The following is a 20,997-nucleotide window of genomic DNA, read 5'->3' on the forward strand; positions in this document are numbered from 1 at the left end:
TTGCAGTTTGAGCCAAAAAGGAGATGTGACAGGAGTAAACATGGAGTTAGGATTTGTCTACTGGAGGAAGGTTTAGTGGGAATTTGAGACGCACTCCCCAATTCTGCATTGAGAATGCTACTTCCATTTTGCTTCATCCATTTTGCAAACAGGTGAGCTGACTCTCTAAAGGCCTCCCTTGGCCACCAAAAAGCATCCACATAAGTCACTAATGAAGAATGACTTCTTGACTTGAAGAAGCACTTCAATGTGCTTTTGGTATCTGTTTTTGGGGCTGATCAAAACTATGGAAATAACCCCTCACCTGGCCCTACCACTAACCCTTGAATGACTCATTTACAGACATAATAAATCTGCCAGCACTTAAAAGAAGAGCGGAGTTCCTTTCTGCGTGGTATGTTAACGTCCAAATAAATGGCACAGTACTGAAGTAGAGGTCCATGCATGTAATTGTAGAGCCTGCTTCACACGGGACAGACTACTACTGATGGTAATAATCTTTCCCAGGCTTAATAGCTATGAACTCTCCCCTCAATTCACATGGAACAAGCATTGTTAGTAGTTTGCTAGATTTCAGAATCTCCCATGGGATGCTGCTTGGCTGCTGAGTACAAGTCATTCCATAATTGCTTTTGGAATAGTTTATCATGCTGTTTTCTCAGCTGCCAATAAAAGCTTGTCTCACTTTTCCCAAGACTCATCTTTCACAAGGAGTTTTACCTCTACCCATCTCCAACTGCTATGAGAGAAGCCACTTTTTTTTCATTTTTGCTCTTGTAGGTTTCTAAAGAAATCTTCCTTTTTATCTTCACCCCAGAACTCGGTCCTTGCAGCTAATTTAAGCCAGCAACCTCTATTTCAGGCTGGCATTCTGCACTTTCTGAATCTCATGGGCAGAAGCTGGTGTCAGATGGAGGTATTTGAAAACCTGTCTGGAAGTTACAATACTGTGAAGCAGGTGAAAAACTTGAGTAGCATCTTGGAGATCAGAAGATGAACTCACCCAGTTAAAAGACAGGTGACCTAGTCTAAACGGGAAGAGATGACAGCTTTTATCTTTAGCAGGCAATGGGGCACAATAAAAGGATGAGGGAGGTATGGGAAGAGATTAATCATAAGTAAATTACAACTCCTATCAGCCTAGCTGGAATTCAGCATGTGGGAAAGCAGGGACTGCTGCTGTCATTGCTGCCCTTGGATTTTTTTTTGTGAGGGGAAGTAAACAACTCTAAATTTCAGCCTGGCTTCTATAGAAGCTTGTGTGGGTGTCCCAGTAGTTTTTGGTAAACAGGTTACAGCAGGAGCCGCAAGGAAAATAAGGGTTTTTTTCCAAATAAACAGGTTTAACTTAATGAATACTCAAAATTAATATGTGTTGGGGGGCTACCCCAGGAGTCTCATTATCCCTAATTGGATGTTTTATTTCATGAAGTAATCAGTGTTAACTTTTAGCTTGGTGAGGGAAAAGATCTCATATTTAATTGCCCCCCAAATTTTCCTTTATTCCTGGGAACGCTTGGCAGGATTGTGACTGTCTCTAGTGGCCAAGCTGTCAAACAAGCTTTCCCTTTTCAAAAGACATTTTTTTTTTTTCCCTCTCACTATCCAGGGCCAGTTTTGATTCTCTCTCCCACTCTGCACCTCCTACTTCATAGGCAGCACTGGTCCCAACAAGCCCTCCAGCAGACTGAAAGCCGCGACTGCTTTCTGCCTGGGTGACTTCCTGTCTTGGAGGCCCTGTGCCCAAATTTACGCCAGCAGAAACCAGTGTAACTCAGGTTTAATATAGCTCAAAGCAAAGCTAATTCTGTGCTGGAACAGTCTGGAACGGCATACCAAACTCTGGTTTTGGCCATACGTACTAGTGTTTCACACTCCTTCCACAAAAAAAATAAGCTTTGGCTCATAGTATTACCTATTTTTTACCTCATCCTTAACCTATCCTAGAATTACAACGGCTAAGCAAAACCTCCCTTTTTCTTATCTCATCAGTCTAAAATTGCTATCCAACATAAGCGAGCAGGGAAACAAAGTTTTCTTTTTAAATAGCAATAAGAAATGGATGATTTATCAGAGGCATTTAAAAATATTAATGGTGTAAAGACAGCTTGACAAATAAGGGACGACTATTCTCATCTCCACAGGCCGAAGTACAGCTGTGGCATCCTTCCAAGCAGTGCTCAAGATGTTTGATTTCTATTTTAGCTGATATTTGACAGAAAGGATTTTATTTTTGTGCTATCTAGGGGAAGTGGAAATGAGTATTTGTTCTGTCCTTTTTCCTACTTGCTCTCCTTGCTCATTCTCCTGCCTTCTTATTTGTACTGTTTGTAATGTTTTATTACATGTGGTCAGACACCTGAGAGCCTTCAGGAGTTATGTATCTTCTGTAGTCAATATTTTCCACTATTATTTTAAGGTGTGGTATACCAAACACTTAGCAACTGAACACTTGATGTTTAGCGTCTAGAATGTATAAATAAGACAGCTGCAAAGCACTGTCGCCTGGAAATGATACAGTCTGAAACACCTACCTGCTTTGGGCTTCTTACATGAGGTTCTCAACCTCCAAGTTCCAAAGTGATCCTCTAGTTCATGAAAAGTAAGATAGTAACACCAGGAGTTAAGAAATCACAATACAATGTTGGAAGAAAAGGCTTTGCACCAGAGGAATCCTAGGCCTGAATTTCACTTAGCTAGGAGTAAGAGCAGCATCCCTCGTTCCCTTGCCTGGCCACATAGTCCCTTGTGTCTAGTGACCTACCAATGGCTAGCCCTGAAGTCAACTGCTTCAACGAGCCCATCAGACAGAAAACAAATCCACCAGAAAAACAATGGTTTTCCATTGAACTCATTTGCTCACCTGATTCATTCTGCAGTCTCACAGTCACTGGACCTCACATTACAGGGAAGCGAGATGGAATACATGCCTGGAGAGAGATGGAGAAGCCTGTACTTTTCAGCATTAGCCCACAGTCATACAAAATTAGTCGTAACATAAAAGCACACTCTGAAGGCATGGTTCCATACAATAAGGTTAGGTTCCACTCACTAACCCAGAAGGAAATGAATATCCCCGCAGTTAAATATTCCTCAGTCTTGTTATTGAGTTGAATTCGTTCATGCAAGAATATGGCAAACACCAAGGAGGAGCTAAGGGAGGGTGAAGATCTGTGGTTGGGAGATGAGGAGTCAGCAACATCTCAGCTTCTCAGCGCTGGTAAACTATTGGATCAGCCCAGCTGCTCATGGATCTGTCTACAGGAATCAGTTTGCTCTGCAGATCATCACTTAGAGGCTGATTCTGGAAGAGACAGGACTCAACTGAACGGGATAAAATAATTTATTTTTGCTTGCGCTAACAGGTTCTTAATAATACATTCAGTATGCCATTGGAAAGACAATCTGAAACGAAAGAGCTCTGAAACGTCTGATAGTCCCACTGTGGACGGAAAGATGCGTTCATGGCCACACAACCTAAAATGTTCTCAGACTACTGAAAAAAATCAGAAACAATGCTTGGTTATTCAGTAGGGCATGAGCTTTAAAGAAGCAGATCTGGCTCAAAACCAACACAACTATGAAAAAAGTTTACTCAGGGGAAAGAAGGCCAAAAGCACTGAAGAACTGAGGAAACAGAGGAACCAACACTGGGGAAACAGAGGCTCTGTTGTTTTGTGTGGGCAAGCATTTCAGAAGTCTATTCAGCAAATTACCCACTTAGCCTTAAAGCAATGGGCCTATGGGGCAAGTTTGGGGCACAAGCCCTCTTCACCCAGCCTTTCCCTTTGTCCTGAAGGAGACGACCCCTCTGACACAGTCTCAGTGACATTCTGTGTCCTGGCACAGCCAAGCATTCCCCGCTGCCTCTGGTCTCACCCTGTCCTCCCACGCAGATGCAGCAGCACAAGGAAGTCTCTGCCTATGAACCTGCACTTCCCAGATGGATCCTCAGGGCAAGTGGAGAGGAAGGACTGGGCAGTAGAAAGCAGCTGGATGTTCACATTGCCTGGAAGAAGGGCAGCAGTTTGGGAAGGGGGGAGAGAAGGGTGGCTGCTCCAGTGAAAGACTGATAGTATTGGCCTGGTTGGGTGGCAGAAGTACTGCTGTCAAAAAGAAAAGGGGGAACAGGCTCCCGGACAAAAGGAGAGGGAAAAATCAGCCTACAGGAACCTCCTATAACTGACATTCACTCTTTGGCATGTCAAATTCGGGTGTCCTATTAACGCCACAAGCTTTTAGCTCTGGTGAAACCGGTATTATATCCCTGAAATAGATCAGAAGTATTTCAGGTCTAAATAATTCATATGTCAAAATGAATGCGAGAAAGAAAATGATTTAGCGGATGGATTGCTTTGTTTTCAAAGTTGCTATTTCTTTCTATTTATGCACCCATACAGACACTCTAACAAATCAGTGAACTGGATGCACAAACAGATCGCATCGCTGATTACATCTTTCCCTCAACAACATCAGGGAAATACTGTGGAAAAAAAAAAGGCAAGCAAAAGTTATTTAAAAGGCAGCACTGTTTGATGAGATTTTATCTGCTGTGTAGTTTAAAGAGTATTCCCAAACTATCTGCAATCAGAACACTGAAGATTGTTGTATATTGTAAATGAATTTCAAATAACTCCTGTTGGCAGAGTTTTAATCTTCTCAGGGTTGCCAAATCTCATTGCTTTATCACAAATATCATAATGCTGAATTGCTAATTTAAACCGCTATTCCAAGAATCACTGACTACTGAGTTTCTTGCCCTTTTTTTTTTTAAGTAAGTGTAAATTTCTCAGGGACATACTTATGGCGGAAGGTAAAATGATAATCAGAGCAAGTAGCAGCGTCAGGCATGTTATCATTCGTCTAGTGCTTTCTCTAATGAGGAGAGAAAGGAATTGCAGTTTGCTGGCAGGTTTTTGCATCTGCCTGCTGATACAGAAGGACATAGGACTTGGGGACTCACTGCTCTTCCGTGGAAGTGCTCGCACCGCTTATAAACCCTGGCCCCAGATGAGCTTTCACTCCGTGCTCCCTCGTCTGCCCTCCACCCCAGCTTCTCTCTCATTTCATGAATATAAAAAATTCCACTGGCTTCGCTGTGACCCCACCCAAAGCTAGAGGCCTGTTTACAGCACCAGCTCCTATAAAGCAACATTTAAAAAAAACAACAACAACACAGTATTTTTTAATTATAGCTCAACTGCTGGCAGGATTGAGGGCAGGATTTGCGTCTGTTACCTGCCCCGATCATCCTGTGCAGACCTCTGTAATGGATGCAAAGCTGCCTGTAGCCTCCACGGACAGACAGGTCAGCACAGGCGGCATTGGCCTGTCAGGCAGGTCACCGCTAGCTTCTGCCGCTTAGGGGACAGCCAGCCTATGCAAAGGGAGCTTCTTGGCTCTGCCCGATTTAAAACTCAGGTTTTTGTTAAGTCTTCAGCATCGGCCGCTTAACTTTCTTCAGCCATTAGTAAGGCAACATTTCATCCTCCAGCTGATGAAGAGCACCTAAAGGATTTTTGGACATCAGGACCCTCAGACAGCAAGTTAAAAAAGTTAAGACGTGATTCAGCCACGAGCCCTTTCTTTGCAGTTTGTTTTCTGTGTCCTTAGCGTACATCTGCGCCTCATTTAGAGCCTCTTCCATGGAAACCCGGGCGGCTGGAAATGCATTCAGAAGAGCAACAAGCGCAGCTCCCCGTGTAACGACCCAGCGCCCGCAGAGGGCCTTTACAAACACGCATGTGGCCTCGCCCAGGCAGATGTGACCTCCTTTCCCCTCACACCCACGGCTCGCCGCGACGAGGACCGTTCATCGCCCCCACCGCCGCCGCTGCCACCGCCCAGCCCTTCCTTCCCTGGCCCCACCCCGCCTCAGGGCGGCCGTTGTCCCCCCACCCCTTCCCGCCCACCGCGCGCGCCGCACGGGGAGGGGAAGGGGAGGGACCGCCCTCCCGGCTGCCGGCCCGCGCCGCGCATGCGCGCGCTGCCCGCCGGTGAGTGACTCCGCCGCACGGGGGCGCTGCTGGGCCGCCCGCCCGGGCCTGGCGCCGCTGGCGGCGGGAGGTGGTGGTTCTCGCTCGGGTCCGCGTCCCGCGATCGTGATGGCGGCGGCGACCGGCGGAGGTGGGGAGCGGAGCAGCACCCGGGACCGGCTCCTGGCGGCGCTGGAGGATCTCGAGCTTTTGGCCAGGTACCGCTCCCGGTACCCGGATGGGATCGGTGGGGGTGAGGGTGCCTGGCGCTGTGCGTGCGCGCGGAGCCTCCGGCGCGGGCGGCGAGAGGTATCGGGGGGGGGCTGGGGTCGGGCTGTGAGGGGATCGGCCCGACCCGGCGCCTCGCTGGGCTGCGGGGTGGGAGCAGGGCACGGGCCGGCCCACGCGTTTCCCCGCTCTCCCGCCGTCCCCAGGCCGGCACCTGCGAGAGGGGTGTTGGGGGTGCCCCGGGGGGTAGCTCGGTCCGGCCCTGCCCTCTGCTCCACAGCTCTCGCCCGGGCAGGGAAGCGTCGGCGGCGCCTCGTTTCCTATTTCTAGAGCAGGAGAGCTTCCTTAGTCTTCCACTTGCCTTCCTTTCTTGGTTGACACCTGCATTTCCTGTGAAACGCACCCCTCCCACCCTTATTTTAGGCGTTGTATTATTCACGAAAAATCATACTTAAGTCAGAAATTTGTAGTATTGCGTGGCTAAAGCTGTTTTGGTCGTCACCTGTATTGGTGTTAAACTCGCTCCCAGTAGGCTGCAGAGCTCGTCTTTGGAGGGATATAAATGCTCAGTTACTTAGTCCATGCTCTTGTGGCTGGACTGATAACGCTCACCCAAGTTGTCCACCATGTTGTGGAGGCACAGGGGCAGTGCAGTTAAACCGGTTCCTAATTATTGTCCTCCTCCTCTGGAGGAGAACAAGAGCTAAGGGAAACTTTTTTCAGGGGGAATAACTCATACTATCGATGTGGCTGGCTCACTCTATGTGACTACCACCTGTAGGACAAGGAAAATATATTGGTCAGTTGCTCTTGTTTCTGGTTAGGTTTTATTTTCAATTTCAGATTTTATTAGGACATACAGGTTGCTGGAGAACATGTGGTTTTAAAAACAAACAAACAAAAAGACTTGCTCTTTATCTAAACTTTTTTTTTTTTTTAAAATCTTGGGACTAATATGCTACCATAATGAATCCAGAGCAACCCTCAGCAGCATTTAGTGAATCTTCCTGTTGATCAGCAAAGTGTTGCAGCACCGTGGAGCTAGGCCTTTTGCAGTCATGGTACTGGCTTGGTGGTAGGGGCAAAAATTAAGCAGCTTGCCTGGTCTGTAACCTTTGCATAGTTTTGAATCTGCATCAGTGCATTGTCCAGCTAACACAGGACAGAATTACAACCCTTCATGACATCAGCCTTGGTAGCAGTACTTGACCTACTTACCACAGATTTTATTTGCTACTGCTCAGTGTTAGTCAGGTAGAATAAAGCTTTAGTGATAGTGACAAGTTTCTTTATTCTCTAGTTGTTTTAAATCATTCTAGGGTTCAGCAGTGACCAAGTGACATAGACCAAGGTGCTATTTACAGCTTTACTGGTGAGGGTTTTTTTCAGACGTTTAGAAAAGTACCTGTTTTCATTTTAAGGTTCTGGCCCCACTGCTGTATTAGTTGTACCATCCCATTGAGCTGCTCGCACTGGACCAAGCCAAGAAGGACAGTGTTTTCAGATAGACAGTTATTCGTGCTTAGTGTTGAACTGCCATCCATAGCCTTAGAAGGCAAATAAGTTTGCTGAATTTACAGAAAGTGCCTTTTTGCATAGTGGTCCTGTTGTTTAGCGAGTCCCCTCTGAGGTTCTTGATGGCTTTTCAGAACGGTGGCAAAGTAAATGGGTACCGGGTACCTCAAAGCATGATCAAGAGGTTTATTTGAGAAGCACTTCTAACTTAGCACCAGAATATTATTATTTTTTTGGTATTTGTGTATGTTTGATATACAACGGGTATACCACTGTGGAAATACTTGTTGTTGTAAAAGTAGTTTCATGACAAACTTTAGGTGCTTGAAAGCATAGACTTAATTGCTCTAGACCCAAGTGTGAAACTTGCTCTGTTGGGAAAAAGTGGAGGAAAAGTAAAGAAGTAAAATAGTGAAGAGAACTTCAATGCCCTCTTGCAACAAACAAAGGGAGTAGAAGTAGGATATGAGTGCATTTCATTGTGCTGTTTCTTCTCTCGGCTTCTGCTTATGTCTTGTGTAGTTCAGCAGGAACTTAGCACATTGCATGAGTACAAATACACATGAGCACTTCATGAGCTCAAAGAACAGTTACGAAAACATGCTCCAATCATGAGACTATTCACAGAATTACTCTTAGCTGAGAAATCCCTGCCAACACTGTACTTTAAAACCATAACATTTTAAATTCCATAAATACTTCTGTAATGATGTCAGTACTCTGACAATTTTGGGATGACTTGATGTGATTTACAAATAATGTCCTAGAAAATTGTGCAAACACAGAGTTTTCCTTTCAGGGAACTAATTGAAATTTTGGCAATTTCAAGAAACCAGAAGCTTCCACAACCGGGAGAGGAGAGCCAGGTAAACTGACCTAAACTGTATTTCTTTGTGTAATCACAATGCTTTGCTTCTAATTTTTTTCTTTTTCTTTCTTTCTTTCTCTCTCCTTTTCTTTCTGTCTATACTCAGGCTAATGGTGATGATGAGGTTTTGGCCCCACTACAAAACCATTCTTGGTCCTCATGTTGTTTGTTTTTTGTTCATTTGTTGTATGCTTCATAGACTGTTTCTACAAACAGAGGAAGAAATTTTGTTTAATTTTTCATACAAACTCCTATACTCCTATGGATGTCAGTTGCTCTTCTTTGCAGCACGATGGAGGGTGTGTTGTTACTCTAGCTAAATTAAAAGTTCTACAAAACTCTTGTTCAATAGATCCTGGAACTGCTGATTCAGAGAGATGGAGAGTTTCAAGAGCTAATGAAGTTGGCAGTTGATCAGGGGAAAATCCATCATGAAATGCAGCTTTTAGAAAAGGTAGTAGAAAAAAGGGATAATGATATTCAGCAGCTGCAGAAACAACTAAAAGAAGCAGAACACATACTGGTAAGTTCATAATGATGTGTTTGCTTTTGAGCATCTACTTGTGAAAAAGGTGGTTCTGGAGGAAGTGGTGTTGTGTTAGTTTGAGAAGATTTAAATATTTAAAACTTTGTAAGAGCTTAGTGGGTTGGGGTTTTTTTCAGTAGTCGAATGCTGTTTAGTTATCATGGTATTCAGTTTTGTTTTATAATGCAAATTTTCTTCCAAACCTACTTTACTTCTGTATATCTTGAAAATGTTCACTGAATAGTTTCTCTGTTAAAATGCAATTAAATGCAAGGGTTTATTCACACAGCCAACTTTATGTAGAAGTTTACAAATTAAAGATGCATTGAAGGTTTATTGAAGGTTTGTTGTTTTTTTACAACTAGGCAACAGCTGTTTATCAAGCAAAGGAAAAACTGAAATCAATTGAAAAGGCAAGAAAAGGTGAGTAGTCATGATTGTATATACTACGTAAATGCAGTTGTAAAGAAAGTTGCTAGTGAGCTCAAGTTGTTTATTTTTTATTTTTTTTAATTCTGCTATCACAGATTTTGTATGCTTTGTGTGTAAACAAATTTCCATTTCATTATAAACCTGTAACCATTTCCTCAGAATAAAGGCACAAATTAATTACTTCTTGTGGCAAGCGTATCTTAATATTAAATTTAAATTAAAGTGTCTCAACACTCTTCTTGAACTGATAATACTATATCAGATTACCTAAGTGTCTCACCAAGTTGCCTCAGTACGTCTGCTGAGGAAAGGGAGAGAAAGTTTGTGTGCATATGCTTTGTATTTGAAAGACTGACTAGCTAGTGACACTGGTTTGTATTTGTAGCAATTCCTGCCACTCTGTGGCACTCGCCAAGCAAAATGGACTTTTTTTTTGGGGGGAGAAGCATTTTGTTTGGTTGGTTTTTTTTATTTTTTTTTTTACAATGTCTTATCATTTTGTTATACCTCTTTTCATCTATAAAATGCATGAATTTCATAAAGTTTCTCTTAGTGAAATACAGGCACGTATTTAGAAGGACTGCTACGTGTGTGCTCTACAGTTACTAGGCAAACAAAAAAACCTCTTTACTACAGAAAATGTCATAATAAAGCAGGTGCTGAAGTTTTCTTACGAATTGTGTTTGTCAAGTACACTGCTTAAGAGATTGGTTTGTATTTTTCACAAGGTTGAAGAACTGTTGATATTGAAGGTGTACTGAACTCCTGGCTGTAAAATCAGTTCCCTGCAAAGCTCGTCCTTGCATAATCTGAGAATCCTCTAAGTAGTCATTGCATTTGAAGCATGCTCTTAATGTTTGCCAAAATTATATTCCCAGTCTTTTCAATATTAGTGTCAAATATTCTGAAATAATCGAATGATGCAATCTCTGGAGAATATAGTAACTTTCCTTCCCCTTTTCCAGGTGCTATTTCCTCTGAAGAAATAATTAAATATGCCCATAGGATCAGTGCTAGCAATGCTGTTTGTGCCCCTCTGACATGGGTACCAGGTAACTATCATGTTTATGACAACAGGTTTTTTTGTGATAAAGCATGGTCAGTATTTGGCCTTGCAATCTTTTATATAGTGAAAACCACTGTGGTTTATCAGAGTAACATTGTTTTCAGCTGTTATATCTGATATTTTCAACAAAAATGGATATCCAAAGTCGTGTAGATTGTAAGTACATCTTCAAAAGACTATGTAACTGCATGCTTACATTAACTGACTGGCCTCCTCTGCTCTCCTTTGTTTGCTTTTTTTCCCTGAATTTTGGCCCCAATTATAAGGTATAACCAAGTATGTTAAAGGTCTTGGTTGTGTTCCCTCCTGACCCTTACAATATTCTTTACAGAGGATGTTAGTAATCAGTGGAGTCAGAAGCAGGTTTTTCATTATGTCACATTTCAATTTTGGGGACTGTCCTCCTTGTACAAAATGAGAATGTGTTTTTTCCAATTCCTGTCTTTGCTGTTTAGCTGTGAAGTAGCAGGGAGAGCAAAGATACCTTTTTCTGTCAAGTTTGAATGAACAAAGAAAGTCTAAGTGCAAGACACAGACTTGGATTTTTAACAAAACAGGTGTGCTGCTCATTGTTGATCCAAATAGTCATAGTGTGGGTTTTTTTGGTCAGGAAACTAGGCACTGAAGAAAAAGTTAATGCCTGCAAGACAATTGTTAAATATTTAAAAATATGTTGTTGTGGGTTTTTTGTTTTGTTTTTTTTAGGGGACCCACGTAGGCCATATCCTACAGATCTAGAAATGAGGAGTGGTCTCTTGGGTCAGATGAACAACCCATCCACCAATGGAGTTAATGGACACTTACCAGGCGATGCACTTGCAGCAGGCAGACTGCCAGGTAAGAGAAACTCAGTTTTGTTTTGCTTTTCTTTATTCTTTGTACAGTCATAGCAATTACAGGTTTCACTTAGCAAAGGCAAATAGGCAAATCATAGTTAAAATAATGAAAATTATGGCTCACGTTGTTCCCTAGCAGCAAAGATTTAGTAAATAGAGTTAACAGTTAGACATTGCATAATTTTATTTCATGCTAAATCATACTGCAGACACTACAACTAAGTCAATGTAAACAAAACTCACTTAGTTACCCTTCAATTCACCTATTTTAAATTGCTGTAAATTAAGTGTTATCAAATCATATTAAAAAGAAGCATTTTCAAAGTAAACTTTCCTTGGCAGTGATGACAAAGTATGGAATTGTGAAAGCTGCATTCAGAAGAAACGGGGTATATTGTCATCCCCTGTCTTAAGTCTGTAGTCTATATGGCAAGACGTTGCTTAGAAGTTTTGTACTGAAAAGACATTACAAAGGACAGCTGATAAGGTCGTACTTTGGATGTAGGAATTGAGCTTTAATCCCTTAATTGTTTAGCAAAACGCGCACTTCTGCTGACTTTAGTGGGATTGATTTATTCATGCTAAAATAGAATTTAGCAGTAAGTTAGAGTAACTGAATCAAGAGTTCAGTGGTTCTGTACCTGTGCAGCACTAATCTACCATGGTTAGACTAAATTGTGGAAAAATTCTTGGATTCATAGGAGATCTGTAACAGTTAAGCTGCTTGCAGGTGTTATGGAAAGCTTGTTTTCAAAAATTGTACTGAATATATTAAAAAAACCCCAAAACTGCATTGTGATTCCCTTGGAGAAATAGCAAACTTGGATTTTGTGTTTCCAATCATCTGTATAATCCTCTTGTCACCTCTTAGAGAGTTACTTGAAGTTCTGCATCATCTCACTTTCTAAACCCTTGCCCTTGGATAAAATGGGTCAGTGAACCGAATAGGAGTGGGACCCTGACATCTGTCCATAGCAACCCAGCAGGGAAATGCTGAGGATGGGCCCATGTATCTTTTCTGTTCTTTTGAAATATGGTCAGAGGAGATGTTAAGGTTGCGTCTTCCTCCTGGAGTTGTTTTGGTAGAGCCCATTCTGGCTGGCTCCTCTGCCTTAGGGCATGCAGACTTGCTTCTTTTATTTTTGAGTGCTGCCTCTGTAAGGACTGAAAGCTCACTCTTTAGGACTTTTCCTTGAGAAGCTGGAAAGTGTGGCATTTAAACTCCTCAAATAAAGTTGTTAGTTGAATCTGAGTCTTCTATGTCAGGGGAAATCCTCTTAATTGCTAGACTGTCAGGTAAGAGGGAAACATTAAAACTGCATTCAAAAGAAAGTAGAGGTCGTCCCAGCATCTTGTGTAGGGATCTTGAATCTGTTGGTGTGTGGAGGAGGCATGTCCTGAGAACGCTTATTATGGGATCTAATCCTTTTAGAGATTTTGGCAGAGACATGTCCAGTTACTGAGTCCTTACTGAGTCTGCAAGCCAGCCACTGGGCTGCTTGGTAGCCTCAAACCTTTGAGGCTGCTTAGCACACACGTTCAACCTGCATCCACTGGTGGGTCAGATTTGTACTGGTGTATCTGGTATTAGGGGACTGTGGCTCTAGTTCGTATGTGGAATCTCAGGTGTCTGCAGACTTAAAGATCAGAAGCTACAGTGTGTGTGGAGTCTGTGCTTCTGAGTTAGGCAGCACCTGAGTGAGAGTAAGTCTGCCATATATGACCTTCTGCTTAGACAGTGCCCTCTCTTTCTGTACTCCAAGTCCCACATAGTTGGGCTTTTGTTCACTTCCGACTCTGATGAATTATTTTTAATTCTTGCTGTAAGCGGGAGACAGCTGGTTTCTTCTATGGGATAGACTTAGCTACAGTGCCTAGTAATAAGTGGAGAAGAACTGAAGCACAGCAGTAAGAGCATAAATTAAAAGGAAGGGAGCAGAAATGGCATATAGATGTGTACTGCATCCCATTGAAATGGGAACCATTTTGGGGGCAAGGAAGGGAGAGACTAGGAAGTGTTGTGGGGGGAGAGTAGGTTGGTAGGGAGTACATGATGGGGTGGCTTTGGAGGTAAGAGAAGAGAAGAAACGGTGAGAGCTAAGAGAAGTCAGAGACAGCTGAGGCTGTCCTGGCTGGGGCACAGTGGGGCATTCCCATCTCTCAAGTGTCTCTCTCTGTGGCCCTGGTTTTGTAGTAGGACACTGTTCTTTGCACTTGATGCACCATATTTGCTGTTGGAAAAACGATAACCAAGGTGTTCCAGCCAAATTTGGATAAAACCTTTTACTTTGAATTTCTATGGTCTGCCTTAAGTGTTGTTTTTTTTTTTTTTGTCTAATGTTTTCATCTGGTTTTGCATACTGACAGAGGGTGACCATTTTCATTACTGCTAGTGGTTGGGAATGTTAAGTCAGTTCAGGCTGTGCTTTGAAGATGAAAAGCTCTGTGTGAATATATACTGTTTTGAAGTGGAGTGATGAGAGATCAAGAGCCACCTACATAAATGGGCCTTTCTGGCACAGTTTTAGTGATAGAATGGCATATCAATCATGATACATTTTCCAGCTGTTACTGGAGGGTTTCATCTGTCCAAAATTCAGGAAGGATTTCAAGATTTGTGTTAATTTTGAATTGGACTTCCAGTTGGGCTGTCTCGTTGAATTTGTTGATGTACAAAGCTGATAGTTTGATTGATTATGCCCCTTTTTCCAGATGTGCTCGCTCCTCAGTATCCTTGGCAGTCAAGTGATATGTCAATGAACATGCTACCTCCTAATCATAGTAATGACTTCATGTTGGAGCCTCCAGGACACAATAAGGAAAATGAAGATGATGTAGAAGTTATGTCAACAGACTCTTCCAGCAGCAGCAGTGACTCAGACTAGGTACAAGAGGGACAGTATCCCTAAGTAGACCTTTCCTGTGGTGAAGGTACGTTGGATGCTGTTTGTCACAGACTGTCATACCCTTTTGTTATGCTGGCGGCCCTGTGTAGGGAGATGGTAACAGCTGACTCAGAAATAGGGTGACTAATTTAAAACTGTGGACTTCAGAATCTCCCCCCACCATTAGATGTTCAAGTAAAATGACTGGGAGCTTTCTGCTGGAGGAGAGATGTCAAATTTCCAGTGATTATGTAAATGTGTGAATGCATATGTTTGCAAGAGACATGCTGTATATATATACTTACTATACATTAGATGACAAAAGTTCCTGGGAAAAAAGGTGTAAGGGGAATCCCCTTGTATGTTTGTTAGTAACTTTACTCTTTTGATGATAGCCTTTTCTATGGCACAGAAATAAGGCATGACATTTGTAATTTTAATATTTTTTTTGTTACTGCCTAAATCCATGTTCTTGATCATCTTGTGTGTGCCGAGAACAAAAATATGGCAATAAGGTATAAAAAAGTTTGTAATTATTGTAATATATAATGAATGATTTGTCATAAATAAACTCAGCTTTGATGTAACTTTGTTTCATTTTGCAAACTTAAATCTTAGGTGGGTTACTGTGTAACTTCAGTACTCAGCACATTTTATCCCAGTATGTGGTTGAATTCTCATGGAGTTTCAGAAGTTTTTACTCCATTTTCCCCTTTGCAAAATGCCAAGTTGGTATTAGAAACAGCTGAGCAGCCAGGAACTGGAATCTGTCCTTTTCAGATGAACTTTATCAGGTACGCAGAGAACTCGGCAGACCCTGAGGCAGTGACATAGTGCCCATGTGCAAGACTTCACCGATACTTTGGGTAAGCATCCCAGGACCCTGGAGATGACACCCTTTGGGGAACACTGCAGGTTCAGCTCCTTTCAGTTCAAAGTGACCCCAGATTCTTTATTCTTGTCATCTATGATTTTTCCAGTTCTTTGAACCTGCTAATTTGTTTACTTCAGGAGTTGCATTTCCTGCCTCAACTATAATGTTCTTTCATCTTTCCAAAGGCACTTGCCTTGGCTTTCCTTTCCTTGCTCTGTTTTGCTTAAGGAATCATTTTATGACAGATACTTTCCAGTTTTCTGATTTGATCAGAGGATTACTTATGCGCACTGTTGCTCATGGCGGTTACAGGTTTCTGCCCTGCAACGAAGCACAGATGACAATTCTCTCGGCTCTTCCATTTTGTAGATGCAGCAAGTATCTGATAAATCAGGTACTTCCTCATTTGCCCAGACACTCTTTCAGCTATTGCTGTCAGTAATGCTGACACATATGACCAGTGTATATACAAATCCCATAAGGATGTAGAAATGAAAAGGACTTCTTCAGTCAGGTTTCATCACATAATATGGGACAGTGTTTTTTGTTTTAAAAGAGAAATGAGGAATTTGGTTTTGTCTTAGCTGTTCCTTTTGGAAGTATTTTCAGAGTTATTAAAATTTCACCTCTATTTTGCAGTCTGAAGTTATCCATATACATATATATTTTAACCCTTATTCAGTATCATCTTTTCCTCTTTGGTGTTTACCCCCAATGTCTTTATAGAGAACTGTATGTCCTCTTTAATTCATGTTAATCCCAATACATGTGGTCTCTCTCAATCATCCTAATTAACCTTGCCTACCCCTGTTCTAGTTCACATTGTTTCTACGTTGTTCTTAAACATGATCAGAATAATACACAATATTGCCAAATGCAGTTTCTTAATGCTTTGTACCGTGGGATTAGTATTTTTTTCCCTAAATGCCCTGCCCAACATGTCTTATAACACAGTCACCGCTCACTAGTCTCTTTCATCTTCTCATTTATAAGGACATTCTTTTCTTGGGATGAAATACAAATAGAGATAATTAATAGTCATGGAAAGTGTAATGTACAGTCTACCCAAAACTCTTATATGGCTATATTATATGATTCACTAGCTGAGATACGGGGGAGGTGGGTGACTTTTCCAGACATAAATAAGAGTGAACAGAAGCAACGACCACTTCTTTTTCTGGGCTGTTTGCTAGTCTATTAAAGGATTAAATGGGACCAATATGTTACATCTAAGAAACAGGTAAGAATACAGCTCTGTTCACTTAGTATAAAATCAGACTCTGGATATAAGATGCATCCTGATCAGTTTCTTTACATCAGTGCTCCAAACTATATACTGCTCATGAGCATTCTTCTCCATGCTGGATAACTATAACGCCATTTTAGGTGGATTCTGTCTGTTAAAAGCAATTTGGCAAGCCACAAAGTTTTAACTGTGTGTTTTGTTATTCAGTGGCTTAGATGTGTACATAATAGATTTTCCTATTCAGCAAAAGTACCAAAAATCAAAGTAAATGTAACATTTAGTTGAAAGGATGAATCTTAGCAGCTAAAAACTACTGAGGATCTTTTTTTTTGGGGGGGGGGGGAGGAGGTTTGGGGGAGTAAAAATGCATGACACATACAAAACAAGTTATTTAAGTTAGGGATTGCTGACAGCTGATTGCAGTAATGCACTGTAGTCGTTTAATCATTCCACTTAGAAAGGATACAGAAACCCTGACATATGGAGATACCGTTTGTGTCCTCATTTCAGTAACTACTTGTATATTTACAACAGACAGAATGAATGCAACCATTAATGATAGCAAAATATTTATTGCATGACAAACCATTTTACAGTGACCTCTGCTTTCCCACCAGGACTTAGAAATGTAAAGAAAATTTAAAATGGCACTAAATCATTTTAATCACTTTTTTTTTTCCATTATTCTTTGGGACAGATGGGCAGGACATCTGTCAACTCTTCCTGCAGCCTCTTTGTTGACAGCTGAACGGACTAATTTTCAGTGTACATAAAGTTGCTTTCAGGAAAATCTCCACTTTTGAATAGAAAAAACAAGCTTTCTACAAAGATATAGTAGTAAAGGAATTTTCAGTGATATTTCCCATTTCAAAACTGCTTTATAACATTATCTTCTTTCTTCACTTCAGAGAAAGAATATCTGTCCTGAGGGAAGTTGTGCATAGTTTATACTTCAAATTCTAAGCAAGAGGCTTGCAATCGTCAGTAGCATCTTTATACCTCGTATCACTCAGTCTGCTTCTCAGCGAAAAGAGCTGTCTCTGTTTAAAAAAAATGTAGTGCAAAGTATGGAAGAGCTCTGAATGCTTCAAGCTCGTTTCTTTTAAGAACTGACAAGTCAATTCACAATTTCAGACAATTTTAATCTTTCAATATTGTGCTTATGTTTTATTCAAAAGAAATAAAAGGTATCTCAGAACATTTTGTATAATGGGTATATCTAAAGGAAAAAGACAAAAAAAGTGTTTTAAAAGAACCCTGAAGAGAAAAAAAATTCCCAGTTAGTGAGTTTTTTAAAAGTCATATCCTAAAATTAATTGCTGATGCGCTAATGACTACAGCTGGAAAAGAATCAAATTTGGTTACAGATTCTAGGAAAATAAAAAATATGAACTCATTGTTTCTGTGTATATCTTCTTTGTCTACTGTAATTTCATTCACTACCAATTCAATCATTTAGTCACATCAAACCGAAAATTAACAATTCTGTCGAGTCCCAGTAGCTGTACAGAATTACACGCGTCTGTGCTGTTTAATACTGACAACCCTCTTTAGCCAGAAGTACGACTGTCTGCTGTGGAGCTACACCTACAGATGAGATTGGTTTGTACAACAGTATTGGTGTCAGTCTCGCAGAACACTGTGGGCACCTCTCCATTATATTATTAAGAATTTAGTGACACGATCAGAAATTAATATCAACTGCAGAGATCTGAAACACTCCTGCAGGTAAATTCTAATGTAACTGAGGCTGCAGAGGCAAGAAGGGTCAGGGAATTTTCATCCCCTGCAACAAGCCACCGCAGCCTTTTCACGTTTATAAATACTCTGATTTACAAGTATGTACTACTGTCAGCAGGAGGACGAGGCACTGTCTGTAAAACGAGACTTTTGTTCATGACAGTATCTTAACTGAAGCTATGAGACAAGGCTAAGTGTAAAAATCGGTCCAACATTTGTAACTACGGGAAAGCAGCATGACATACAAAGTAGTTTTACACAGAAAGCAGGACAGCAGTTTAAACGGATCACTTTCTCTTGGGCCTGGTGCTACAACCGTTTCCAAGTGAGTAAGCTTCTCTGACAAGTTCTGACTTCCAAAGGGATATTCCTCTATATAAAGATTAACCAGATAAAACACTATGAGTTTTCTATAAAAGAAAACATTAGTTATTAACCACTAGAGCTAGAAATAGCTCTGGAATGAGAGACAGCTGTTGTGTGCAACATGGTAAAAGCACTGAAACATTTGGCATCTTTTTGGCTTTGGGAAAGGTAATATTTTCACACAGACAGAGTGAGCATGATATATGTCCTTTTCTCTTTTACACCAAAAAAAGCAGGTCTGTCCTTTAGTTTGTTACATAATGTGCAATTAGTTTCTATGCCAGTTGGTGACTTCCCGTGTACCCCTTGAGATGATCGAGCTCTTCCGTAAAGGGATTGTAACCTTGCTCTCTTAAACAGCGTAAGGCCCAGAACAGTTGATCTGCTGGAGGAAACTCATCCCACTTAACCCATTCCCAACCTGCAGGGAAGAAAAAAAAAAAAAAAAAAACGAAAAAGAAAAAAGCCAGAGTGTAAAATTAATCGTGTAACAATTCTGCCGCTGTGAGTCTGGGTGGATTGTGCAGAAATTACCAATGCAAATTCAAGTTCCCCGTTGCATAAAGTTATTTTAAATTTATTACTTTCCTTTCCTTAAAGAAATTCTTTACTGTGAGGGTGGTGAGACACTGGAACAGGCTGCCCAGAGAAGCTGTGGATGCCCCATCCCTGGAAGTGTCCAAGGCCAGGCTGGATGGGGCTTTGAGCAGCCTGGTCTAGTGGGAGGTGTCCCTGCCCATGGCAGGGGGTTGGAACTAGGTGATCTTTAAGGTCCCTTCCAACCCGAACCACTCTGTGATTCTAAGCCTGGACCCTACCGGAAATGATGCTTTTCTCAGACCTGCAGAATAAACGTACCGGTAGCCACTCCCCGACCTCATTACATCAAAGCGCTTGGCAACAAAGGGAAATATAAACGCGTATTTTCACGCGGCCGAGTCAGAGCGCAGCCGTGCCCGCACCCCTCCCTGCTGAGGAACCCGAGTGACGTCACGCCACCCCGCGGGCTGACGTGCCATGACGTCACGCCACCCCCCCCCCGCCGCCGCGCGCGCGCGCCCCTCACCCTCGTTCTTGTCGGGCTCGCGGTTGCTGGGCTCCGCCCCCGGCTCCGCCTGGCCCTTCATGAGGACGGTGACGTAGTGGTAGCGCGCGGCGGCGCAGAACGCGTTTACGGCGGAGGCGAAGCGCAGGTCGCGCAGGCACAGCCCCGCCTCCTCCAGCGTCTCCCGCGCCGCACACTCCGCCAGGCTCTCCCTGCGGGCGGGGCAAGGCACGGCCGCCTTAGGATGGGGCCCGGCCGGGGCCGCCCCGGGGTGGGGGGGTGGAAGGGGTGTGGAAGGGGGTTCGGGGCTCCTACCCGAACTCCAGGTGGCCTCCGGGGAGCTGGTAGGTGCCGGCCCCCACCGGGCCTTTCCTCTTGCCCAGGAGGACGCAGTTGGGGTGCGCGGGGCTGGTGACCACCACCCCCACGCCGATGCCCGGGCGCGGGGGCTGCGCCGCCTCACCCATGGCCGCCGGGGGAGGCTCGGGCCGGCAGCGGGCGGGGGGCGGCTCCTCCAATCAGGGGGGCGCGTAACCTGCGCATGGTGGTGGCGTCACGGAGGGGCGGGGCGCGTGGCTGAGGGGAGCGAGGGCACCCCCGCCTCGGCCTCCCCGCCGGGGGGAACCAGCGTCGCCTGCCCCCGGGTGAGCGATCACCGGCGGAGCGCTGAGGGACGCAGGGCCCGCTGTGTGGCGACACCGCTCGGCGTGGCTGACAGCAGTAGGAGGCAGGGGCCGTCACTTGTGAGGAAAGCAGTGAGCTTACCAGGCAGGCGCGCAAGGGGGAGATATGGCGAAATGGCTTTCCCTTCTGAATGTCTGTGTGTTTGGGGGTGGTTTTTTTGGTCTTTGAATGCAAAGGGACTGGTGACGTCACTGAGGGCTGAAAAAGCGTTTGTGCAAATGAGGGGCACCTAGAAACGAACGAAGAGTCAGGGTGCTGGTTGGTCTCTGATGGCAGATTTGTTCAGAACTCAGCACAAGGACATGGACCTGTTGTAACAGGTCCAGCGGAGGCCACGAAGATGATGAGAGGGCTGAAGCACCTCTCCTGTGAGGACAGGCTGAGAGAGTTGGGGTTGTTCAGCCTGGAGAAGAGAAGGCTCCAGGGAGACCTTATAGTGGCCTTCCAGTACCTGAAGGGGGCTACAGGAGAGATGGGGAGGGATCTATGAGGGAATGTAGCGATAGGATGAGGGGTAATGGTTTTAAATTGAAGGAGGGTAGATTTTGATTAGATATTGGGAAGAAATTCTTTACTGTGAGGGTGGTGGGGCACTGGAACAGGTTGCCCAGAGAAGCTGTGGATGCCCCATCCCTGGAAGTGTTCAAGGCCAGGCTGGATGGGGCTTTGAGCAGCCTGGTCTAGTGGGAGGTGTCCCTGCCCATGGCAGGG

At 43.3% G+C, this 20,997-nt stretch overlaps 2 protein-coding genes across 4 annotated transcripts; one reads left to right on the forward strand and one right to left on the reverse strand.

The window, feature by feature from the left end:
- Positions 1-6,001: 6,001 nt before the first annotated feature.
- On the forward strand, positions 6,002-16,866 carry MED4 (mediator complex subunit 4). 3 transcript variants are annotated; one of them, XM_063334429.1, is made up of 8 exons: positions 6,002-6,193; positions 8,518-8,584; positions 8,939-9,109; positions 9,478-9,535; positions 10,510-10,596; positions 11,316-11,447; positions 14,159-14,377; positions 15,112-16,866. In XM_063334429.1, the coding sequence occupies exons 1-7, from the start codon at positions 6,105-6,107 to the stop codon at positions 14,329-14,331; spliced, it is 777 nt and encodes a 258-aa protein (XP_063190499.1). In that variant the 5' UTR covers positions 6,002-6,104; the 3' UTR covers positions 14,332-14,377; positions 15,112-16,866. The 3 variants fall into 3 exon arrangements, with proteins under 3 accessions (XP_063190499.1, XP_063190508.1, XP_063190490.1); XM_063334438.1 differs by lacking the exon at positions 15,112-16,866 and adding an exon at positions 14,950-15,090; XM_063334420.1 differs by lacking the exon at positions 15,112-16,866 and having other exon boundaries at positions 6,003-6,193; positions 14,159-14,906.
- A 137-nt stretch (positions 16,867-17,003) lies between these two features.
- Positions 17,004-20,750, reverse strand: NUDT15 (nudix hydrolase 15). Its single transcript, XM_063334451.1, has 3 exons — positions 19,918-20,750; positions 19,624-19,814; positions 17,004-18,978 (listed from the first exon to the last, which is right to left on the reverse strand). Exons 1-3 carry the CDS (start codon positions 20,067-20,069, stop codon positions 18,833-18,835), a joined length of 489 nt encoding a protein of 162 aa, XP_063190521.1. The 5' UTR covers positions 20,070-20,750; the 3' UTR covers positions 17,004-18,832.
- Between the last annotated feature and the right edge of the window lie 247 nt (positions 20,751-20,997).

The sequence above is a fragment of the Chroicocephalus ridibundus genome, chromosome 1, assembly GCF_963924245.1.
Source record: "Chroicocephalus ridibundus chromosome 1, bChrRid1.1, whole genome shotgun sequence".
Lineage (NCBI taxonomy): Eukaryota > Metazoa > Chordata > Aves > Charadriiformes > Laridae > Chroicocephalus > Chroicocephalus ridibundus.